The sequence below is a fragment of the Vulpes lagopus genome, chromosome X (assembly GCF_018345385.1).
Source record: "Vulpes lagopus strain Blue_001 chromosome X, ASM1834538v1, whole genome shotgun sequence".
In the NCBI taxonomy this organism is placed as follows: domain Eukaryota; kingdom Metazoa; phylum Chordata; class Mammalia; order Carnivora; family Canidae; genus Vulpes; species Vulpes lagopus.
This window is the reverse complement of record NC_054848.1, coordinates 70,302,378-70,328,618: the sequence shown is the minus strand read 5'-3', so window position 1 is coordinate 70,328,618 and position 26,241 is coordinate 70,302,378. Positions and strand designations below refer to the sequence as shown.

Below are 26,241 nucleotides of genomic sequence, written 5' to 3'. Positions count from 1 at the left end.
AAAAAGTTTTACTCTACTATATTATTACGATGGTCTCAGCAGTTATTGAAACCCTAAGAATGATTCTTTCCAAACACTTAGTGATTCCAGATAGGTGTAATTCTTTTTAAAGTTTTATTCAAATTCCAGTTGGCTAACATACAGTGTAATATTAGTTTCAGGTATATAATACAGTGATTCAGTGCTTCCATACAACAAGGTAGGTCTGATTTTTGATTCATGTATCAACAATTTGTATTAGCCTTAGCCACATCTAATTTGCTGCTTTAAATATGATAGATTCTAGAAAATCAGGGATCTCCTCCTGTTAGAACAATGTATAAAAATAAGAGTGAACAGTAAAAAAGTGAGTATTTTAAAACTCATGTATGAATATATTATTAAGCTTCCATGCATATGTACAGATGTTTAATGCTACCTGAATACTAGTGGTTTAAGCTTAAATATTTAGTAAATTAAATAGTTCATTAAAAATGAGTTCATTAGATAATAATTGACGTTAAGTCTAATATACATTAAAGCTGACCATTCTGACCTTTGTTTCAAATTGTGATAAACTACAAGAATAACATCAGTCATGAAATCTATGGTATTAATTAAAATCGCTAATCTTCTGGGACTATTTGCCTGAACTCTGATTCTCATCTTTTTGATCGGAAGTACCTGGGAAGGAATTTTTTTCTTTTCAAATCAGACAACTCTGCCTTACCCTCAATAAGATTTTGATAGATTCTCATTAGGGAGACATGTCCAACCTCTTTAGTTGAGAACCAGGGCTGTATTTAATCGTATTTTATTCCACTGTCTTAGGGAGAAAAAAAATTGAGAATCCTTATAGGATTTATTCCAAACTTTTAGGAGGCACACATTTGACACTTCCTACTTTTCTCTTGCTGAGGAATCACTGATATCTGGGAATCAGGGCTTAGCCACATACATATGTACATATACATAAGTACACAAGCATACTTAATGTGTACACTCAGGGCTTACTGAGAGATGTGACAGTTACTGAAAAATCTAACAGGATTCATATATTAAGAAAACATTTATTAAGAAGCACATGGTGCCACAAAAGCTTTAATATACAGTTACAGATCCAATGGGAAAGTGTAGCTTAGAATCACAGATAAAAAAAAAACTTGATTGTCAGTGTAACCAATATACCATGAGACCACTGAGCCCAGAAAAGGTGAATACACCAGAGAAAAGGATAAAGGTAAGGACAAGAGCTATCTTTTCATTTTCTTTCTGAAGAGTACAATTTAATTAAATTAAAATGAGAGTAAAATTTTTGGATCAATCATTCAGTAGTGTATGGCAGAAAATATTCAATTATAAAGACACAGGGAAATAAAAGATGGAAAAGTAATAGCAACAACTGAGGCACAATATGTGGCATATTAGTAAATGAGCAGAGGATGCTACGGAGCCCGTATAGCCAGCAAGTGTCCAAAAACATTAATACTCTCCCAGAAACAGTAACACAAGTTACTGATGCATGTTACACACTCATTCCTCAACAGGAAATTTCCCTGATTTTGGTATTTCTAGTGCTCTAAGTATTATATACATGCTCACTTGACATTTATTTTGTTTTGTTGTGTTTTGTGTTTTTTTTACTCCCTTTGCTTCTTTTTTCTCAGGTGTGCTCTGAGTAGCTCAGATGAAGAGACTAATTAGACTGTACATGTCTCTTAATGTCATGGTTTTAAACAAACTCCCTCTTCAGTTAACATGCTAAATAAGGTATAAAGTCACATTAGCTGTATTTGTGTTTATAGAGTACGTGTCCTCATTTTATCTCAGATCAAGTCTATAAAGTTAATTCAAAAATGTTTTAGTGGCTCTAATCAAAATTTGAGCATAGATCCACATTCAATTTAAGAAATAAAACTGTTTTTTACAAAACTTTCTATAGCACTATATCAAGAATACCATTCTTAAATGTCTAGAATATACTGGTCAAAAGTCTATAGATACTTATGCTGAATATAATTAATATCAATCTAAGTTATCAAAGAGGAAAGCAAAAACTTTTAAATGAAAATTGAAGCTGCAGAAAAAGAAAAAGCTGTATTCTTTTATGTTCTGAGTATTCAAATTCAAAGAAATTCCCTTTCCCCTTCAAGAAAACAGACAAAACAAGAAAAAAAAAACACCCATATCACTTCTGGACACATTAGCTGAATTCTGAATCATCAGTTGTATACAGAAGCTAGTATTACTGTAATATAGAAAAGCTTACAAAATCTCTAATACTTACAAAAGAAAATATAGCAAGGCACATTTGTCTACTCTGTTGCAAGTACTTTGTCTAAAGAGAGAAATATGTTAAAGTTCATCAGCATACTTAATGTGTAGACTCTACTTACTGGTAACATTGTTTTTAGTCCTGAACGTAGGAATTCATTCCTTAAATGTATTCTAAAATCAAGTTCATAAGGTGAAGTGACAAGGGCATTTATAAACTGCATGCAGGCCACCTGCAATTAGAAAGCAAAGTGTGTTAAATAATTTATTTAATTAAGGAAATATTTATTTAACACATTCAGATCATTATTTTTCTATTAATGAAGGCATAGATACATATACTATAAAATATTAGGAGAAATGGAAATATTTACACAAGTATAAGGATGATTATGATTTTATAGCATAAATGACAAAATTAACAATTAAATTTCTAATGTTCAGAATAATTCTAATGGGGATATGATGGATGGGGAAATATTGCTATGCTTTGCTAAACAATATGAAGAATATTAAACTCTGAGAAACTTAAAGTTCCAAAAATCTGCATACAGAGCCCTTTAAAAATATCATGAAATGTATCTTTCCTATCCAGCTGTCCACAGAGTGCACTTGGCCTCAATTATATATGGTTATAAACACTTTTCTAAAATAAGTCAAAGAAAGTACCCTGATATTAAACAGAGAAATTAACACTGATTTATACTGTCTCCATTCTATTATTGGGATGAACTTAAAAAAAACACAGAGTATTAAAATATATGATTAAGATGAATTAATTTACTATGTATAAAAATGAATGCAAGTGAATTAAGATCAAGTAGAAGGCACTGTGACACCAATCCTACTGTGCATGCATGACAAAGTAAATATAAAAGCTTGTTTTCAAGTGACGGTGATTCATTATTTATACTCACACTCAAAAACGTTTGTTTTTTTCTCATCTTTTGATATGCAGGTTCCCTATTATAAAAGGGGACTTATTTTCTAGTAATTACAAGCTAAAAGGGAATCAACAAAATGATAATTGCCAGGTGATCCACACATTATTCCCAATAGCATTTTTGGGAAATGTTGCTCAAGTTGAAGGCAACTAGCTAATAGTTCAAGTCAGGAGCTACACACTTAAATTGATTATTCTTAAAGTATGCAATGAGTATACTGTACTGTGTTCAAAGAGCTGACTGTGAGGGGACTCCTGTAAAATACCAGATTTAGTAAGGATGTCAAGTATATATAGAAAGAGACACAAAAAAATCAAAACTTCATATCAAAAAAAACACATCAGCAAAAGAAAATATTTCAAATGTAGTTTGACTTGACTTATCCAGAACTATCATTATAAAAGTCATTTTTCCAAGTATAAAGAAAAGTTTAAAAGGTATATTCCTTTTATTTTTATATCCATTATTTTATGTATCTAAGCTGCTTTTAGGGAGATTACTCCATCTACCTCATATCCAGGCTCCAAAAATAAAAAAAAAAATTGGATGCTTTAAAAGGGATGATTAAGGCTGTTTCTAACATTATTAGATATCTAAATGACAACTGAACTGTGTAGTCCAATGCCTATGATTGCTCAAATGTCAATATAAAACACTTAGACAACTGAATAAATACTTGCCAAAGACTGTGATTGTCTTAAAAGATATTTCAAATAAGTTACTATGACACTTAAACCCTACTGGATTATTTAACCTTGCTATTAAGAATAAGAAAATATATAAGTCTTTATATAGTCTCCATAGGCTGGAATATAAGTTTGCATACTGTACATGTCCATAGCTATATTATCGTTGCATTTGATTGAATGATCCTTGTTCAATGTTACAACTATGACATGACAAAACAAACCAAAGTACATATCCAATCTAAAATTAATAGAGAGAAAAGTTGCCATCTGCTAGGATTGTTTTTGCCAGAAGATATTCTAGTTTAATGGCTTGTATTATAATCCTACAAGAGAACATTTCCATAAGAAACAAGTTAATGAGTCTTGGAGTTGTACCTTTATAGAAATAAAAGTATTTAGATCAGGAGATGATAAAAATAGAAGTCAATAAAATTAATGAATGTATCAACATCAAAATAACTTTACATTTAATATGATAAATGCAATGCTATTAAATACTTTACGTATGACGTATGAATATATAACTGAATGCTAAAAAATTGCATCCATTGACTACAGTATAAAATAATTAGCAGACATGTTGAAGCCAGTAATTTAAAGAGGTACTGGCACTGGTTTACCAATGTACTATTTATTGTTTATCAAATTCTAACAGATATCTAATTACAAATAACATAAGCAGAATAGTCATACCATCATGTCATTTTCCAACGTCTTCTCCTAAAGTGATACTCTTTTATAAAAATATTTATATTATATGAATATAGAGAACAAAAATTCATCTTAATTATCTCCATTCCTTTATACTACTACATAATCACTGTCCTTTTTATTTTTTTTTTTTCATTTTTTTTTCACTGTCCTTTTTAGAGGACAGATACAAAATCAATCAAAAAACAAAATAATTAGGGAGGGGCAAGATGGCGGAGGAGCAGGGTCTCTAGGTCACCTGGTCCTCAGCAAATTACCTAGAAAACCATCCAATCATCCTGAAAACCTACGAATTCGGCCTGAGATTTAAAGAGAGAAGAGCTGGAACGCTACAGTGAGAAGAGTTCGCGCTTCTATCAAGGTAGGAAGACGGGGAAAAAGAAATAAAGACACAAAAGGCCTCCAAGGGGGAGGGGCCCCGCGAGGAGCCGGGCTGAGGCCGGGGCGAGTGTCCCCAGGACAGGAGAGCCCCGTCCCGGAGGAGCAGGAGCTGCACCGACCTTCCCCGCGGAAAGGGGCTCCCCGGGAATTGGTGCAGGATCCCCAGAAAGGCGGGGACGCCCTCGGGCTCCCGGGGACAGTAACAGAGGAACTGCGCCCCGGGAGATGCGCCGAGCTCCCTAAGGGCTGCAGCGCTCGGCGGGACCCGGAGCAGCTCGGAGGGGCTCGGGCGGCGGCTCCGCGGAGGGGGCTGCGCGGCTCCGGGAGCAGCTCGGAGGGGCTCGGGCGGCGGCTCCGCGGAGGGGGCTGCGCGGCTCCGGGAACAGCTCAGCGGCGGCGGCTCGCGCAGAGGAAGAAGCTCCGCGCGGAGGGGGCTGCGCGGCTCCGGGAACAGCTCGGAGAGGCTCGGGCGGCGGCTCCGCGGAGGGGGCTGCACCGCCGGGAGCGCGAATCCAACAGCGCAGGCCCCGGAGCACAGGGCGCCGGGACACAGCCCAGGATACGGCCTCCCCCGGGACAGGCAGAGGCCGGGAGGGCCCAGGACAGCAAGGACGCTCCTGCCTGGAACTGAGCAGATCAGCGGCCCCGCCCCGGAGCCCCCAGGCCCTGCAGAAGGAGAGCCCCGGAGCTACTGCGGGGGCTGGATCCAGGGTCCCAGAGCTGCCCCCGCCACTGTGGCTTCCTCCCGGGGCCTCACGGGGTGAACAACCCCCCTGAGCCCTGCACCAGGCAGGGGCAGAGCAGCTCCCCCAAGTGCCAACACCTGAGAATCAGCACAGCAGGCCCCTCCCCCAGAAGACCAGCGAGACGGACCAGTTCCAAGGGAAGTCAAGGGACTTAAACTAAACAGAATCGGAAGATACTCCCCCGTGGTTTTTTTTGTTTTTTGTTTTTTTTTGTTTCTGTTTTTGTTTTTGTTTTTGTTTTGTTTTGTTTTGCGCTTTTTTTTTCTCTCTTTCTTCTTGATTTCTGATTGCTTCCCCCACCCCCCCTTTTTTCTTTTTTCTCCTTTCTTTCTTTTTCTTCTCTTTTTCCCCTATTTTTTTTCTTCTTTCTCTTTTTTTCTTTTTCTCTTTTCTTTCCTTCTCTCTCTTTTTCTCCTTTTCCCAATACAACTTGTTTTTGGCCACTCTGCACTGAGCAAAATGACTAGAAGGAAAACCTCACCTCAAAAAAAAGAATCAGAAACAGCCCACTCTCCCACAGAGTTACAAAATATGGATTACAATTCAATGTCAGAAAGCCAATTCAGAAGCACTATTTTACAGCTACTGGTGGCTCTAGAAAAAACCATAAAGGACTCAAGAGACTTCATGACTGCAGAATTTAGATCTAATCAGGCAGAAATTAAAAATCAATTAAATGAGATGCAATCCAAGCTAGAAGTCCTAACGACGAGGCTTGACGAGGTGGAAGAACGAGTGAGTGACATAGAAGACAAGTTGATGGCAAAGAGGGAAACTGAGGAAAAAAGAGACAGGCAATTAAAAGACCATGAGGATAGATTAAGGGAAATAAATGATAGCCTGAGGAAGAAAAACCTACGTTTAATTGGGGTTCCCGAGGGCGCGGAAAGGGACAGAGGGCCAGAATATGTATTTGAACAAATCCTAGCTGAAAACTTTCCGAATCTGGGAAGGGAAACAGGCATTCAGATCCAGGAAATAGAGAGATCCCCCCCTAAAATCAACAAAAACCGTTCAACACCTCGACATTTAATAGTGAAGCTTGCAAATTCCAAAGATAAGGAGAAGATCCTTAAAGCAGCAAGAGAAAAAAAGTCCCTGACTTTTATGGGGAGGAATATTAGGGTAACAGCAGACCTCTCCACAGAGACCTGGCAGGCCAGAAAGGGCTGGCAGGATATATTCAGGGTCCTAAATGAAAAGAACATGCAACCAAGAATACTTTACCCCGCAAGGCTTTCATTCAAAATGGAAGGAGAGATAAAGAGCTTCCAAGACAGGCAGGAACTGAAAGAATATGTAACCTCCAAACCAGCTCTGCAAGAAATTTTAAGGGGGACTCTTAAAATTCCCCTTTAAGAAGAAGTTCAGTGGAACAATCCACAAAAACAAGGACTGAATAGATATGATGACACTAAACTCATATCTATCAATAGTAACTCTGAATGTGAACGGGCTTAATGACCCCATCAAAAGGCGCAGGGTTTCCGACTGGATAAAAAAGCAGGACCCATCTATTTGCTGTCTACAAGAGACTCATTTTAGACAGAAGGACACCTACAACCTGAAAATAAAAGGTTGGAGAACCATTTACCATTCAAATAGTTAGAACAAATTATTTTAAGATTTGTGTGGAATCAGAAAAGACCCCGAATAGCCAGGGGAATTTTAAAAAAGAAAACCTTAGCTGGGGGCATCACAATGCCAGATTTCAGGTTGTATTACAAAGCTGTGGTCATCAAGACAGTGTGGTACTGGCACAAAAACAGACACATAGATCAATGGAACAGAATAGAGAACCCAGAAGTGGACCCTGAAATGTACGGCCATCTAATATTCGATAAAGGAGGAAAGACTATCCATTGGAAGAAAGACAGTCTCTTCAATAAATGGTGCTGGGAAAATTGGACATCCACATGCAGAAGAATGAAACTGGACCACTCTCTTTCACCATACACAAAGATAAACTCAAAATGGATGAGAGATCTAAATGTGAGACAAGATTCCATCAAAATCCTAGAGGAGAACACAGGCAACACCCTTTTTGAACTTGGCCACAGTAACTTCTTGCAAGATACATCCACGAAGGCAAAAGAAACAAAAGCAAAAATGAACTATTGGGACTTCATCAAGATAAGAAGCTTTTGCACAGCAAAGGATACAGTCAACAAAACTAAAAGACAACCTACAGAATGGGAGAAGATATTTGCAAATGACATATCAGATAAAGGGCTAGTTTCCAAAATCTATAAAGAACTTATTAAACTCAACACCAAAGAAACAAACAATCCAATCATGAAATGGGCAAAAGACATGAAGAGAAATCTCACAGAGGAAGACATGGACATGGCCAACATGCACATGAGAAAATGCTCTGCATCACTTGCCATCAGGGAAATACAAATCAAAACCACAATGAGATACCACCTCACACCAGTGAGAATGGGGAAAATCAACAAGGCAGGAAACAACAAATGTTGGAGAGGATGCGGAGAAAAGGGAACCCTCTTACACTGTTGGTGGGAATGTGAACTGGTGCAGCCACTCTGGAAAACTGTGTGGAGGTTCCTCAAAGAGTTAAAAATAGACCTGCCCTACGACCCAGCAATTGCACTGTTGGGGATTTACCCCAAAGATTCAGATGCAATGAAACGTCGGGACACCTGCACCCCGATGTTTCTATCAGCAATGGCCACAATAGCCAAACTGTGGAAGGAGCCTCGGTGTCCATCGAAAGATGAATGGATAAAGAAGATGTGGTTTATGTATACAATGGAATATTACTCAGCAATTAGAAACGACAAATACCCACCATTTGCTTCAACGTGGATGGAACTGGAGGGTATTATGCTGAGTGAAATAAGTCAATCGGAGAAGGACAAACAGTGTATGTTCTCATTCATTTGGGGAATATGAATAATAGTGAAAGGGAATATAAAGGAAGGGAAAAGAAATGTTGGGAAATATCAGGAAGGGAGACAGAACATAAAGACTCCTAACTCGGGGAAACGAACTAGGGGTGGTGGAAGGGGAGGAGGGCGGGTGTTGGAGGGGAATGGGTGACGGGCACTGAGGTGGACACTTGACGGGATGAGCACTGGGTGTTTTTCTGTATGTTGGTAAATTAAACACCAATAAAAGTTAATAAAAAAAAAAAAAAAAAAAAAAAAAAAAAGAAAAATAGAGAAGTCAGGCATTTAAAAAAATAGAATGCTTTATCATCTATTAATAAGTACAATTGCTTTGGTTACTAAGTTTTTGCCTGAAATTTAATCATCATATACAGACAATTCTGAAAATGATATACCACAAAATTTAATGCTTATTCAAATATTTAATTTGCATATTTTCACAACGCAGACTCTTAATATGTTCAATAAAATCATAAGAATTTGAGAAGAGTAGAGATTAAATTGTAAACTGAAACTTATGAGTATAAGTTGGTTTTGTATTTTAAAATGCCTGGATGTCTGTAATTTTTAAATAAGGTAAATTTAAATTATCTCTGAAGGTGTTAGAGTCACCCATTCTGTAACCATTTTCTATTTCTTATGTCATAAAATCATAGAGTGAAAACACTGCTGTACACACAGAATTAAGAATCATTTTTCTTAATTTATTAACATGGACAAAGTTCTGTATGACCATTCTAAATCTAGGTCACTGGTATTTTCAAAGGTAGTTGAGGTATAATGGTTATTATACTTTATAAAGTATGTTTGTTTAACACACTTTTTCACAACTGTTTATAACCTTCTGACTGCCCATGAGTCTGGCCAAACTTTTAGTTACTTTTTTATGTGCAGGATAATTATTCATCTCACATAAAGATAGGATATATTGTTCTGATGACAATTGATTTCCAAGTTTACATCTTACAAATAATTTTCTCTTGAATAAAAATGTGTATCTTTCATTGAAAAAAAAAAAAAAAAAAAAAAAAAAAAAAAAACAAAATAATTGTCACTATTTACCAGGACAAAACTAAATTTTAAAAAATATCATTAGTTTCAATGCCAGAATATATTTATTTAATTTTAAACATTAAATACCCATTATGTACATTCTGAATTCATAAATACTGAATCCCAAAATATTTTCATAATCATTATTATGATCCAAACACTATTAAAGGCCTTACATAATTTACCATCTAATCTCATCCTCATAAAAACTATACAGGGTGTTACCATTATCCTTATTTCATAAATATAGAAGCTGAGGCTCAAAGCACGTAACTTACACAAGGTCACATAGCAAGGAGAAAACCCAAGATTCTCAATCATATCATTTTACTCCAAATATAGGATAATTTCCAGTACATTCCAGATGCTTCATTAACTCCATTCATAGATTCACAAAACAAAAGATTTTAAGGATAGGTAAGAAAATAAAATTTAACTATTGCATCATGTTTAATACACTGGAAATATCTGGTATGAAACTGTAAGTTAATTAGAAAAACATACAATAATTTTAACAATATATTGTCTAGTATATAAAACGGTTATTGTATATGTCATTTATACCTCTTTAAAAGAGAGAGAGAGTGCAAAAGTAGAAAACAGTTCCTGGAATGTGTTACATTCTACTTTATGAACAATGAAGTATGGGCAGCATCCCATTCATCCAGAATAATGGTCTTTCACTCTCCTTTACTTCCTTTCACTCCATCACCTAATCCCTACTCAGCATACATTTGCATGCATGCATACACACACACACACATATACACACCCACGAGGTATGCTGTTCTATACAGAGTCTCTAGTCACAATTTAAGTTTAGCTTAATTACAATTATATAACCTTAAAAATTCAATTGCTCACTCTCACTAGGCAACAGTTCAAATGTTCAACAGCCACATGTGTCTACTGGCTACCATATTGGACAGTACTAATATAGGATACTGCATAAAGTTTGATTGGAAGGCACTACACAGGAGACTTTAAAGAAAAAGGCCTCTTGCTTAATATCTAAAACCTAAGCTCTAAAGAAATACAAAACTCATTCCCAAATCATAAAAGCTTGAAAATTAGTATATTCAACTTCCAAGTAGATAAATCTTTAAGATCATGACTGGTTACAACGCAAAATCAATCAGCTTTCAAAAATAAAAAAAAATCTAACCCAGAGATGGAAAACAAAGAATCATGTGATATTAAAGCAGAGAGAACACCTTCAAAATACAAAATATTATGGTTCAATACGGTCCTTTAAAGGTAAAGAAACTGAAAAACTAGAAAGATTAGATGATTTGTTCAAGATCATGTAGCTAATGATAAGTCATAAGGATTAGATTAGAATTCATGTCTCATGACTTTTAATTTTAGATTCTTTCTACAATACTACAATGCACTGGAAAGAAAACAAGTGCCCTTGAATTGAAAATCACAAAGTCCATTATCCAGATTCTTTCCTTTGCTTAGTTTGTTTATTATAGCTTTAAGTTTCAAAATGGTCTGCCATATCTGTTTTAAACATAGCTTCCATGAGAATTAAAATTTAAAATTCAAAATAAGTCTGTGATTTTTCTCAATTATTAATAAATATGGTAGGTAGGAACAAAATTTTGATTTCTAACAACTGAAAACAATCAGTTTGTTTATTTGCATTTCAATGATCTCTTTCTCTACATGATAAATGTGTATGCTGCCAAATAAATGCATAAATAGATATAAACACCAATTTTGTGCATGTGATTAAAATATCCAATAATTTGTACCATTTATAAATATATACTAAATTGAATTACTATAAGTTTTTCTATCATATTATGATCATTCCATTAGTAGAAGAGTATGTTATCTTTCTACAATAATAATCTACATACTTTAGTCACAGGAAGCTATTGTCCTCATCCTGGGGTATGGGATGTGATGCAAAGTGTGAAGTATCACAAAAGAGACTATAAGCTTTCTAAAGGCAAGGCTCTGTATTTGTTTAGGGTTTTCTATGTAACTTCTACTTGCCCTCAATAAAATGATTAAAATATAATGGGTGAATGGAATTAAATATCTCAAGTTTTATTGCCATGAGATATACAAAAAGATTTGTATTCAGCTTCTTACCTAAGTGGTAGAGAGGGCTACTATTTTGTTAAAAAAAGATTTTATTTATTTATTCATGAGAGAGAGAAAGAGGCAAAGACACAGGCAGAGGGAGAAGCAGGTTCCATGCAGGGAACCTGACATGGGATTCAATCCCAGGTCGCCAGGATCAGGCCCTGGGCTGAAGGGGGCACTAAACCGCTGAGCCACACAGGCTGCCAAAGGGGTACTATTTTAACATGTACTATATTCACAAAATTATTGGGAAAATGCTAGAATTTGTTTTAACTTATCAGCTCTGAAAACTATACAAGCATCTATCTATCGGTTTCATCACAATTCAAAGAGCTATGGAGTACAATAATTGCCAACTCTGGGGCATTCTCAGACAGATTATCCATATTGCCATTAACTGTGATAAAGTGTGCTTTTAAAATTTTATTGATATTGTCACACACTAGAACTTATTAAGTGCTTTGTTGACATTAACAAGGTTTTTCTTTATCTTAGTCCAGAAGGAGTTAGGAAAAAAGATGGTTTAAGTCAAATAAGTACCAACGAAGAACGATACAAACTTACATTGTAAGCTAATTAAGTCAAGAAGTGGAGAAGGAGGGTAGCCCAGGTGGCGCAGCAGTTTAGCGCCGCCTGCAGCCCAGGGTGTGATCCTGGAGACCCTGGATCTAGTCCCATGTCAGGCTCTCTGCATGGTGCCTGCTTCTCCCTCTGCCTGTGTCTCTGCCTCTCTCTCTGTCTGTGTCTCTATGAATAAATAAATAAATAATCTTTAAAAAAAAAAAAAGAAATGGAGAAGGATTCTAGGCAGGATGAAGCCATGTAAAGAGGTATGGAGGTAGAAGGATAAAACAACATAAAATATTCAGGAAACTGAGCACAGTATGACTAGACCAAAAAGTATAAGGAGAAGAGTGGTGAAATATGAGGCTACAGAGAAAACCACAATCAGATGATGAAGCATTTTGTGTAGACTACATCTACACTTCAATCCTAGAGTCTATGGGAAGACTTTCTTGGATTTTAAGAAGTGGTATGACAAAAATTGCATTTCAGAAGTATAACTCTGTGGAAGATGATTTAAAGGGGGCTAGAATAATGGGTAGAAGATACTTAAGAATCCAGGAAAATGGTAAAATAATGATATATGACAATGCACTGAAACAAAGAAGTGCAGCAGGGGTGAAAAGGAAGGGATACCACACTAATGAAGGAAAGAATACTAAGGAAGTAGAATTGGCAGGATTTGGTAATTGAAGGAATGGTGAATGGAGAAAGAGTAGATTCAAAGATGACTATTACATTTCTGGTTTATGCAACTTGGTGGATAATGCTAAAGTTAAAATGGATTTGAAATATTAAAGAGAGGCAGGTTAAGATTGGAGAGGGGATTGGAGTAGGAAAAAGGATGAAGAAAAGGAAGATAAGCAGCATTAAGGATGATATTGAATTAAAATTCAGTAATGAAAGAACAGAATATATGGGGTCTGAGTTAGAAGGATTTGGAAAAACAAGAGTTCAGAGAAATTCATCACATAGAAGAACTACACGGAAGTCCTAAGGATGGATGTAGCTGTCCAAGGGCAATGTACAGAATGATCAAAGCAAAGAACCAAAGAACTAAGGATCAAGTTCTTAGAAAGCAGTATATTTAGGGGCCAACAAAAGAGAAAGAAGATTTAAAATGTAAAATATAGGTAAAAGAAAAACAAGGAGAGTTTAGTATCATGGAAGTTGAAGGAGGGAGCTTTGTTAGTTATGATCAAGAGTTTCAAATGGTGCTGGAGAAGCCAACATGACAACTTAAAAAGAGTGTTGCTTTTCATATTACTGAGGTCATTAGTGAACCTCCACTACAAAAAAAAAAAAAAAAAAGATAGATTTGACAATTGTTCAACTTTAAATAGATATAAAATGAAAGGCATCATTCTTTAAGTCAGAAGTTACTTTTTAAGTACTTGACAAATGAATACATTATATAAATATATACCTATACAACCTCCAATTATACTAATTTTACTTTTAAAATGGTCACAATATGAAAATGTCAATAAACAGAACAAGTTTCTCTAGCGATAATCAGATATTCATTCAACTCTCAGTATTTAACACACTCATTTACTTTTCCACAAATTTTGTCTTTATTCATAAGCTGCAGCTCCCTGTTTTATAAATATACCTGTAATGACATGATAAATGATTTATCCAAGGCTACCTCCTCATATGTGATGGTATGAGCACAGTAATAGATAATTTACAAGTATTCTTAGAGTAAAATCCCAATACTTGAGAACCACTATGGAGAAAATCAAGCTACAAAGAATCCGTCCGTATATCTGAGGGTTTGACTACGTAAGCATCAACACTTGTTTTTACACAGAACTCTTTAGTTAATTCCCACATTCTTAAACCAAATATCCTAGATATAATTGTTTTCTTGCTGACTCAAAGGTATGATTAAATATGTAAGTTAATGAGCTATGACATAACAAAGAGATGGATGGCTTCAGGAGTTACTGAGGTGTGTAGGGCTATTTACTTAGTTATATTAAGAGGAGGTACCATGTACTGGTTAAGAGCATGTACTCTGGAGCCAGATACCCTAGTGCCTAATTTAGACTTTTGCCTCCCCTTGGAAAGTTATCTAACCTCTACAAGTCTATGTATTCATCTATAAAACAGGGATACTACAATCTTTCTCATTGAGTAGTTGAGGTTTAAAATGAAGCAACAACAAAAAAAAATAAATAAAATAAAATAAAATGAAGCAACATATGTAAAGAATTAGAACACTGGTACATGACTTATAAATGCTATCTTTAATTTCTTATTTTTGTAATGCCTCTGAGACATCTAGCTAAGCATTTAGACATGTAGATTTGAACAGAGAGATGAAATGGACTTAAAATTATGGGGAATCAATAAAATATAGCTGGATGTTAAAGCTAGAGAAGCAACTGAGAATATTCATGAGGAAGATAAAATATGTATAAGTATACATGTAAATGTACATATGTATGTCTAAACAAAAATGGTAATAGAGGAGGGCCAAGGATAGAGAAAACAAAGTATCCAAGAAGAGGAGAAACACATGAAAAAGAGAAAAAACAGAAGTAGTCAGAGAGCGAGGAGAGAATGGAGTTCATAAAGCCAAAGGCAGTAAAATTTTCAAGGAGGGAGGTGAGTAATAGTGCCAAATGATGAGGACTAGAAAGAGGCCATTGGATTTTGAAATCAGAGGATCACTGATGACCTTTTTAAAAACTGTGAAAATGTTGAGTTGTAAAAGGCAACTTAGGAAACACAGAAAACAAGTATAGATGATTGAGACAAGGACTATAAAAAGATGAGACGCACGTTTGAAGAATAAGTAAGATCAAAGGTGTTGTAGTATGGGTGAGAAATGAGAATGCTACTAAGCTGAAGGGAAGTCAATAAAGAGAGACCATATGAAGATATATGATTTATTGTCTATCTGCTTCCTGAACTATTGAAGATGATGAAAATCCCATCACAGGTACAAAATTCCACTTTAAAGATGAGCTAGAAAACCTCTATGAGAAGTTAATAATCTGTTCTAAAATTAAAAAAAAAGTGCATATAGTTGTTATTTAAAAACATAATTAGTGCTGTAATTTAACAGAATCACTTCCTGAGGCTATAATAACATTTTGAGAAGTCTCAGGATACTACAAAAATAGAAAAAGTAATTCTGTTAAAATATAGCACTAACTATATTTTTTAAACAACAGATTTAAACTTTCATTTTTCATTCTGTATTCTGAATATGTTTTTGAACTTTTAGATGATGTTTTTTCAATCACATAAAATAGTCCAAATAAATCCACTTCATAATTCTCTAAGAGTAATAGTCTCTCTACATAACAAATTACTAACTTTTTAGCTCATTAATAGGAAATTTCAAATAATGATTTGCATATGTTTGCATCTATAATCAATATTCAACAATTTCTTAAATATCTAGCAAGATGCTTATAATTCTATTTGCTACCTGCCAATTTTGCCACTTTATTATTCTATTTAGCACAATTTCTTGAAGGCTAGCAATTGTCATTTCTATCCCATTGGTTGGGGTAAACTACTCTATGGAGGGATGTCATTTTGAAGGTCAAAAAATGCAGTATACAACTGTTGCACTGGAAAGACCTGGCTTCAAATTACAGCTATATCCTTCAATAGCTGTGTGATTTTGAGTGAGTCATCTGAGCAAGTAATGAAAACTCTGAATATATCTAAAACACTTACTGATGTGGGAAACAAATGCAGAAAAAAAAATTATTAAATTTCCTTACTACCTACAGTCCATTGACAAGTCCTTCAAACAGGCCAAGTGACATTCTTTTAGGGACTCAGCTGTGTCCATGTTAATACTTTGCCAAAGGCTAAAGGGAATCTCAGCCTGATTCCCAGGATCCTGTTAGATCTGCTTTAACATATAAAAATTCCTTTAGAAATTTCCTTTATCTCTAAACCCCCAAGATCCATGTTGGCAATCATCTCCCACACATATGGCCTACCAATATACATCTGAAGGGTCTCATGACTCAGGTTTTATTAGACAGTAATAAATGACCTTTTCCCAACAATTGCTAGCCCCTTCAAGGTCCTGGAAACCTTGCTTCCAAAATTCCTCAGAGACTTAAGCTATTCCTAATTCCCTCCCAACTTGAAAGTATATATAATTGGCCACGCCCTCATGACCCCAATGCAGCTCTTTCTGCCCACGGGTCCTGTTCCCTTGCTTTAATAAAACCACTTTTTTTTGCGCCAAAGACATCTCAAGAATTCATTCTTGGCTATCGGCTTTGTTTTTTTTTTTTAAGATTTTATTTATTTATTCATAGAGATGCAGAGAGAGAGAGAGAGAGAGAGAGGCAGAGACACAGACAGAGGGAGAAGCAGGCACCATGCAGAGAACCTGACTTGGGACTCCAGGATCATGCCCTGGGCTGCAGGCGGTGCTAAACCGCTGAGCCATGGGGCTGCCCTTGGCTATTGGCTTTGAACACTAACATCTTTCCTATATCAACATTAGAAGGAAATGTCCCAAATATTAAAAATATAATACACTGGATATAAAAGACACACCATAAAAGTTTATCAAAAATCATCATCATAGTTGCAGAAGTAACAATTAATAAAGATCCTTAAATATTTAAAGAGAGATTATAGTTTTGTAACACTATAGTATTTTCTTTGGACAAGCCAATTCATCTATCTGCTGTAGTTTCAAACTTTGGGAAAGAAAATACTAATACTTTATAATACAAAAAAAAAGGAGAAAATAAATTGTTTTACATCAGAAGAGAAATCTGAACATTTAAACACTCACTACTAAATAATTTGATAAAATTAAATGTGGAACCATCTTCTCTTTGATGAAGGAGCAGGAGGCAAACTAAGGACAAAGCACAAGCTGATACCCCACAAACCTCATCCCAACTCCCAAGTGGGATAATAGAGATCACAGTCCTGCAAGACAAGAGTCTCCCTCAGTTTATAAATGTCTTAGTGATTTAAAATAAAAAAACATTCTTATCAGTAACTAATTTCCAGAAGGAAATGTAGGTAAAATTAAATGTCCTCAAAACCTGCAACCCACTGACAAGTACTTGAGGCCAGCTGAGTTTAATGCTCCCCAAGGAAGTTCCCAACTTTCTTAATGTTAATGCCTTGCTAGAGGGAAAAACAACCTTAGCTTGACAATGGCAAGGTCTCCAGTATCTTGTAGGTCCTCTTTAAATTATGAAATTATTTTGAAAACTCCCATTTCCTTACCTACCCTAACTTCCAAGTATATAATTAGTCACCCCTCACAAACCTGGTGCAGCAGCTCTTTCTGCCCTGCCCCTGTGCCTTAATAAAACCACCATTTTGCATAAAATGGATCATTTCCTGAAACCATCCAAGAAAAGATAGTGAGCTTTGTCCTTTTCTAAATAAGACATTTAGGCAGGCTATAAACAGGGCTATTAGATAGACTCTAACCAAAGAATTGCAATTTAGTCCCCACCCCTCCTCTGGTGAGTCAGGGTTCTGAACACTGTGTGAATGGCAAGAAGTAGTTTTCCTTAATTTCTACAATAAGCCCAAAGACTTCATCAACATTTGTTAGGATAATAATATTGGCCGAACTGCTTACCCTGTTGCTCTGATTATTGCTAAAGCTTTAATTTCCATGGTTTATTTTGTTATTTACTAAATTTATTCCAAATATTAATCACAACCATATTCACCATATTTATAGTAACCAGCAGAACTTTTCCTAATTTTAAACAAATTGTTATTCTCACAGACAAAACACTTCTAGCTTGTAGAAATGAATAAGCAACAGGAAGAATTGCACTTTTTTGTTCCATTCTATTTAAATGATAGCTAAAAAAGGGGTTGGCATCATACAAATTGAGTACTTCAAATATAACTCCAGAAGAAACTTTTTTTTTTATTATAATTTTTTTTTTTTTTATGATAGTCACACAGAGAGAGAGAGAGAGAGAGAGAGAGGCAGAGACACAGGCAGAGGGAGAAGCAGGCTCCATACACAGGGAGCCCGACGTGGGATTCGATCCCAGGTCTCCAGGATCGCGCCCTGGGCCAAAGGCAGGCGCTAAACCGCTGCGCCACCCAGGGATCCCCAGGAGAAACTTAAGACAAAACCAACTCACCTGTAATTGCAAAGCCTCATGATTTTCTAATCCTTCCACAATTGGTGAAAATCGTTCCTTATTATTTCTTTCTGCTGCTATAGTTATAGCTCCTAAAAGTTTATCTAGACTATAGGGGGAAATATTAGAAATGAAAAATCCATCTTACACACACATTATGAATACAGGTTATCTCTTTTTTTCAGTTTTATTTCCTTTCTGGCATTTGAAGTTTATAAAGACCATTACAATTTAAGAGTTGAGTTCCTAGCCAGATATTTCCACAAGTCAAATATTGGTAGCTTTAAATAAATTTAAGTCATCAAAATGAAAATAAATATATTTATGAGTCATTAAGGAAAAAAAAAATTTTTAAGATATTTAGTTACTAAATATTGAAATTTAAAATTCCAGGTTTGGTATTTCATGTGTTAACATAAATATTAATGATCATTAAGCATAATATGACAATTATTAAAATGTTATTCACATGTAAACAGACTAATCTTAAAGTGCTAGAAAGAGCAAATACATTTGAAAGAACTTTAAAAAAAACGGAACAAGAAAAACTGAAAGTCTAGGTAATTAGAGAAGCATCTATAATTACCTACATAAGAAAACTATTTAAAATGAACAAAAATATTGGAAATTATTGCTATAAAGTGTCTGAAATCAAATTAAACTCTATGTAGTATATGTGCTTATCAAACTAAAGCTACAATTATACCAAATACATCAGAATAGATTATATTATATGAATTAAGTATTGAAATTCCAGTTGACAAGAAAAATATTTTTTACTCATGTATCAACTGATTTTCTATAAAACCGAGGGAAATCTTACTTTTTCACATGTTATTTTATTCCTTTTTCTCACAGAGATAAGAATTAATGCTCTCTGATAATATTTTTGTGTAGTGTTTGGCTTTTGGTCTGTAAAGACACTAAGCATCATTAAGCAAGATCTCATTTTATTCTGTGAGGTATGGAAAACTCAACATATTAGCATATTAAATCTTTGCATGGCCCTGTTCTAATTCAAATTGAAATTACTATCACACAAAATTTCAGAAGAAATATTTTAATTCATGTACTTAGCAGATATTTCATTTGTTATCACAATGGTTCCTAACTGGGCATATTAATGACATCATGTGTGAAATTTTGCTGCTCAGTCAATATTATTTCCATAAGAAGGTATGAACTACTGTACATTCAACCATTTGTTAAAATTAATGGATACATGCACTCTGAATAAATGCAGAGTCTTTTTGTTCTTTCTTTTTAACAGATTAGTTTACTTCACTGTATGCGTAATTACTTCATTTTTTCACTTCTCATAGGTAAATAAAGTAAAATAACTGCTTTAAATAAAATAACAGCACACAAAAAGGCATCCAGTCAATTCAGTGAGTTAAATAAGTAAAATTTTGTGAAGTGCATATGTGAGGGATATATGTGTATGTGTGTGCATTTAGCCCATTTTTCTAATAATTTCTTTACCATCAACTAGATAAAATTCTATTCATTCATTTTGAATCCAGCTTTGAAGAATTTCCCATTAGGATTCTATCTGTTTAAATCTATTTGTTTCAAAAAAATTTTTAAATACTTAACTGTAAATAGATAAGATAAAATGCCAATAAATTATTCTCTAAAATGTAATAAAATTTTCATGCAAGTTATCAAATGAAAAGCAGAAAATATGGACTTGTTAATTTCTTAAGTGCCATTTTCCATGCTGTTAATATAATAATATGGCAATGCTTACATGTTCTCTTCTCCAACAATGCAAATAGCAGAAAGTATTTTTACTATTTCAGTCATCATGTTGGGTTGTTTGGGATCAATTGCTCTTGCCAATAGCAAAAGACTCCTTTCATCGCCTAGAATCCTTTGCAATCCAAACTAAAGAAAAAGAAAAAGAACCTTCATTCAAAATGTCTTTGTAACACATCTTTAATTCTTTTTTTTTTTTTTTTTTTGATAGTCGCGCAGAAAGAGAGAGAGAGAGAGAGGTAGAGACACAGGCAGAGGGAGAAGCAGGCTCCATGCACCCGGAGCCCGACGTGGGATTCAATCCCGGGTCTCCAGGACCACGCCCTGGGCCAAAGGCAGGCACCAAACCGCTGCGCCACCCAGGGATCCCCACATCTTTAATTTAAAAAGCAACTTACATTGGTCTTCTAAAAACCAACACCTCTACAATGAGGTTCTACCAAATTACATGAATGTTTTTCAAATGCAGTTACTTTTTAAAAATTATTTTAAATACCTATATCTTGGAGTTGTTTCTTTTTTTTAATAATAAATTTATTTTTTATTGCTGTTCAAATTACCAACATACAGAATAACACCCAGTGCTCATCCCGTCAAGTGCCCCCCTCAGTGCTTGGAGTTGTTTCTACTTTTTATTTCAAATAACTGTATCTTGGAGTTTTTTCCCCATGATCAGATATGATCTCTATTAGCCTGCCTAAAAACTCCATAAAGATTTGGGAGAAATATGTGAACAATCAGTATTTCTTCAACAAAGAAAAACATGTAAAGTACATACTCATATGATTTTCTGAAGTAATTCTACCTATGTCATTGGGTCTCCCTGGAGATGCCTGGAATTCATAATTAAATTCTCTAATATGTTTGTATGGAAAATTAAACTGAATAAGAAGGGTAAAATGTTGTAAAGCTTTTTTGTATACTATATGCCAGTTAAAGAAGCAATAAACCTCTATATTAGTTCTCCCATTCCATCTGTTAACCTTCCTCTTAGAGGAAGCTGTGCTGCATTACAAAAGCTATGAACCCAAGGAAATGGTGCCTGGGTTTTAGTAAGTGTCACAGTCAACTTGGCAAAGGAGACACCATTTTCATTTGTTTTCTAGGCTTGAATACAACCACACAAGTGTGCATTATAAGAACGAATAGGTAAGTAAATGTTTAAAAAGGCTAAAACTTGAATTTTTTCACTACATTTAGAAGGTATTTTCTTTGACTTTTGTCCCACAAAGTATTTTTCAAATTTCTTATGAAATGCTTGCTTCTTTTAACAGTTTAACAGTAAAAATACAACAACATTTCATCATATCAAAATTGTCATTTCAAGATTAATGTTTAGTTAATTACCAAATATATGAATATTTTCATGGTGCTTAATTTAACTTCCATAGGGGGAGAAGGGAAACACAACTAAAGCTCTTAAATGTAACTTTACCAGAGGTCATAATAAATAATATATACAGAGACAAGGTAGAAAAAAATGAAGAAACAAGATTAAAAAGAAGGAAAGAAAAAAGAATAGATAAGTATGTATGAAGGCAGCCAATAGATACTAAATAGTAAGGAAAAGAAGTGAAAAATGCTTGTGTAAAACTAAGAGAGGCTTACCATGCAATTACCAAACTTAAAATAAGAGTTTTAAAAATCAAATAGATGCAGGATCCCTGGGTGGCTCAGTGGTTTAGCACCTGTCTTCAGCCCAAGGCGTGATCCAAGAGTCCCGGGATCGAGTCCCACATTGGGCTCCCTGCGTGGAGCCTGCTTCTCCCTCTGCCTGTGTCTCTGCCCCTCTCTCTCGCTCCCTCTCTCTCTCTCTGTCTCTATGACTCTCATGAATAAATAAAGAACATCTTTTTAAAAAATAAAATAAAAATCAAATAGACTGAGAGTAAAATTATTTAAATTTTCATTTATAATTTAAAAGTAGTTTCTAATACACAGGGACCTACTGAAAATAAAAATGAAATAAATAATGAAAAAACATCAATCTAAACATAAGAGCAATATTACAGCAATGAAAGTTAAGAGGCAATGTGTTGCTTTTGAACTATTATGATTATATTATTCATTTTGTATTAAGGAAAAGAGTTTTTGAAGAAGGCAATCTAAACTCCTTGGGGCCAACAAATGTGAACTTTAAGTCATTTCAGATAAAAGTCTCATGCTTTGATTATGACAGTTTATTACAACATAAAGTGGATATATCACTATACTTTTTAAATTTTGAATGTATACTTCATGCCTATTGTTTCACATGCCTATAATTTAAAATATTCACGGTTTATTCATATTCTGAGTACTTATATACAAAAGATTAGCATGTCATAACTAAAGGTTAACCTTCGTTTAGAACAATCTAAGTCAAATCATCATGTTCTTCAAAACTGTCAAATAAGTCATAAGTAATTATGTATTGACATATCAACTTAAGTCTTGAGGGAAAAGCTCTACAGGAAATCTCACTACTATGACTTTCTCTAGTGACTATCTTGATTATAGATATTTATTATCCTGGTAAGCTGTGAGAATTGACAATGCAAGTTAAAACAAAGGGTCCTTTGTCTAATTTTACACATGAGGGGATGGAAAGCCAGAAACATCAAGTGATTTTCCAAAGGCTACTCCACTTAGTGGTAAAGCATGTACTGTATCTCCCAATTTTTAATACTGCACTGTTAGGTTATTTCTTTGTTTCCCTCAACTGAAGAAAGATTCATTTTGGGAGATACAATGTTCATTAAGTGCTTTCTTGTTAAAAGATAAGATTCTGCATAATTCTGTTGCAAAAGACTAGGGGAACAGAAATTGAGAAATTCTGTAGTAGTGGTGATGGAAATCTTTCTGGCAGAGACTTCCAAGAACAGAACAATTAGTATACTCAATACGAAAGTTTTACATCAACTAGCAAGCATCCACTCCATATGACAAAATTTCTATGTTGATACACATGTGCATAATATATACATATATATAATCATATATAATCCCATGTTTAAGAGACTGTTTACATTTTAAACAGAATCTAATTGCATAGTGAAAGGGAATATAAAGGAAGGGAAAAGAAATGTTGGGAAATATCAGGAAGGGAGACAGAACATAAAGACTCCTAACTCGGGGAAACGAACTAGGGGTGGTGGAAGGGGAGGAGGGCGGGTGTTGGAGGGGAATGGGTGACGGGCACTGAGGTGGACACTTGATGGGATGAGCACTGGGTGTTTTTCTGTATGTTGGTAAATTGAACACCAATAAAAATTAATTAAAAAAAAAAGAATCTAATTGCATTATTATTAACTATATATTCATATTACATTAACAACTACATTTGGCTAGTTTTTGGTTATTTATTTATTTATTTATTTATTTATTTATGAGAGACACAAGGAGAGATCGAGAGAGGCAGAGACACAGGCATGGGAGAAGCAGGCTCCATGCAGGGAGCCTGATGTGGGACTTGATCCTGGGACTCCAGGATCACTCCCTGAGATGAAGGCAGGTGCTTTAACCGCCGAACCACCCAGACGTCTCAATTGTTACAATTATTTCTATCAAATATTTGAGATTATTAAAACACTAAAGAGAATTATACAATTAGTGAATTAGTCAATTTTATTTTACCTACAGGAATATAGAGGAAATCATGTCTAATACAGTAACAAAATAGTCTATATAAAAAATAACCATAATTTCATAAGCTAAGCACAGATTATTTTTATTGTTTTTAAAGATTTTATTTATTCATTTAAGAGAGAGCAAGCATGCCTGTGTACATGTATGGAAGGGAGAGGGGCAGCAGGGAGGGAAAGGAACAGGCTCCATGCTGAGCAGGAGGCACAATGCAGGGCTCCATCTCAGGAACCTGAGATCATGACCTGAGCCTAAATCGAGAGTCAGACACATAACGAACTGAGCTACCCAAGCACCCTAAGCAAAGATTATTTTTAGAAAAAAACCCTTGTCTAGAATTCATAAAGTCCCTCACATTGCAGCTGGTATATATATATTTTAAAAACTCTTCTGTTTTCCAGAAATGTCATGTTTATTAACTCATTGACATTAATTGAACATAAAATAGAAATCTTCACCTTATAATGTTGTTAGCAAACAAGTCAAACAATAGCTTTGAATTTTCCTGTTCAATGGAATAAGAATACTGTAAAAAATGGTATTCAACATACAACATTTAACCATAAAAGGAAAAATATTACCTAATTTGGAAATATATTTATGCATTTCCATAATTGTAAAAACCTGCAAATAAATATGTTGTGAAGCAAAGTATATTTTTAAAAATATTTCAATGAAGCTGATGATGATTTGTATCATAAAGAACCTTTGAAAACCAAATAAGCACTTACAATGCTGTCTGTTTCATACTTTCATACACTGTTGGACAAGCTCTCACATTTATGACAGGCAGAAATAAATACTACTTACCTTATTATTCATAAATGCTTTGAGGCACTGAATAAGTTTATACTGATTCTTCTTGTCTATATTTTCTTGCCTGAATAAAGAGGAAATAAACATGTTATGTTGTGCTTAAAAATTTCCCCTTTGGTGATTTTTTTTTTACTGTTTGTTCTTACTGTTTCTTGTCCAGAAGCTTTTCCAGCACATCCAATAAGAGTCCAAGACCTTCATGTCCAAAGTTGTTAACCCAGCTATGAAATAAACAAAAAATATATATAAATAAGTCTGTATATTTAAAACATTCAACACACAAAATGAAATTTTGATTTTCAAATCTGATATTCCTGTCTTTTTATTGTTTGCCATTTTTTACTCTTCCATTGCTTTAAGTATTGATTCTATGAATATGACTCAAAGATCATTTTTACCTCAATGCCAGATTTCTCCTCACATTTTAGATTGCCCATTCTGTAGTACTTCTTTGGTTGTTTCACCAGCATCAAATACTTAAGCTGATATATATAAGCCAAATTTATCTTCCCCTGTGTCTCTGTTATTCTAAATCAACTCCTCTTCCACTCTTCCATACCCTGTTAATAATACCACTATTTTTGGAATACTTCAGACTTGAAATACTGGCATTATTTTTAATCCCCACCACTTTCACATTCTGTTCATTCATTCAACAAATATTTATTGAGTACCTACTAAGTATCAGCCATGTTCTAGGTGATAGAAATATAATAGGCAACAAAACTAAGTCTTTACTTTCATGTACCTTACTATCTAAAAAGAGGGAGACATATGATAAACAAATAAGTATATAATAAAATGTCGGTGCTTTGGTGCTATGAAGAAAATTCAACTTTGGTAAAATGGAATAATGAATGCCAGGATGTGATTTTTTAATGTGTAGTCAGGGAAGATTGTTAAGGTGGCATTTGAGCAGAGCCTTCCAAGAAATGAGGGCTTTCATAGTAGAAGGATTAGAGACAAGTCAAATACTGAAGTGGCAGCTAGTATGGCTTGAAATATTCCAAGAACTGTAAGGAGCCCTTGTGGCTGCAGCTGAATAAGCAGGCTTGGAAGAATGGCTGGAAATTAAGTCCCATGTGTGCTAAAAGGCTGGAAGACTGATCATGTAGAGCTTGGTTTGACTTCGTCATCCAGCCATAAATATTCTACTTCTAAAATGACTCTCACACATTTCCCCTCCCCTCTTTTTCATTTATTCTGCTGACATTCTAGTTTACCCCTAGTGACCTTTTATTTAATGTGACAGGAGTCTCCCAACTAGGGTCTCTACAGTTTCATTCTTTTCTTTTATTCAAGTTACAAAAGGCTGGATAATATTGCACTTAACTAGCCATATGTCCAAAAATTTCCTTTAGACTACTTAACACATTTCAAGTCCCTCAACCAAATATTCTGATCTAGCCTCAAACCTATCTTTACAACTATTTAAAAAATAACATAAATATTCAGAATCAACCCCATACACAATATATTTGGAACCTTATTTTAAACAAATTCTGCTTTAATTTCCATAGTAGAAATGAGAAAAAAAATCAACATGGCATTGTAATAATTGGCAGCAA

The 26,241-nt window shown here is 34.8% G+C and overlaps 1 protein-coding gene across 6 annotated transcripts in view; it reads right to left on the bottom strand.

Annotated features, from left to right (window-relative positions):
* DIAPH2 (diaphanous related formin 2) overlaps positions 1 to 26,241 on the bottom strand; it is a 1,156,455-nt gene that overhangs the window by 758,574 nt on the left and 371,640 nt on the right. For all 6 annotated transcript variants that reach the window (XM_041741554.1, XM_041741555.1, XM_041741556.1 and 3 more), the window contains 5 exons: positions 24,820 to 24,894; positions 24,668 to 24,737; positions 20,226 to 20,362; positions 18,476 to 18,584; positions 2,376 to 2,486 (listed from right to left, as the gene is read on the bottom strand). In XM_041741554.1, the coding sequence (XP_041597488.1) occupies positions 2,376 to 2,486; positions 18,476 to 18,584; positions 20,226 to 20,362; positions 24,668 to 24,737; positions 24,820 to 24,894 (502 nt within the window). The remainder of the gene's footprint in view (positions 1 to 2,375; positions 2,487 to 18,475; positions 18,585 to 20,225; positions 20,363 to 24,667; positions 24,738 to 24,819; positions 24,895 to 26,241) is intronic.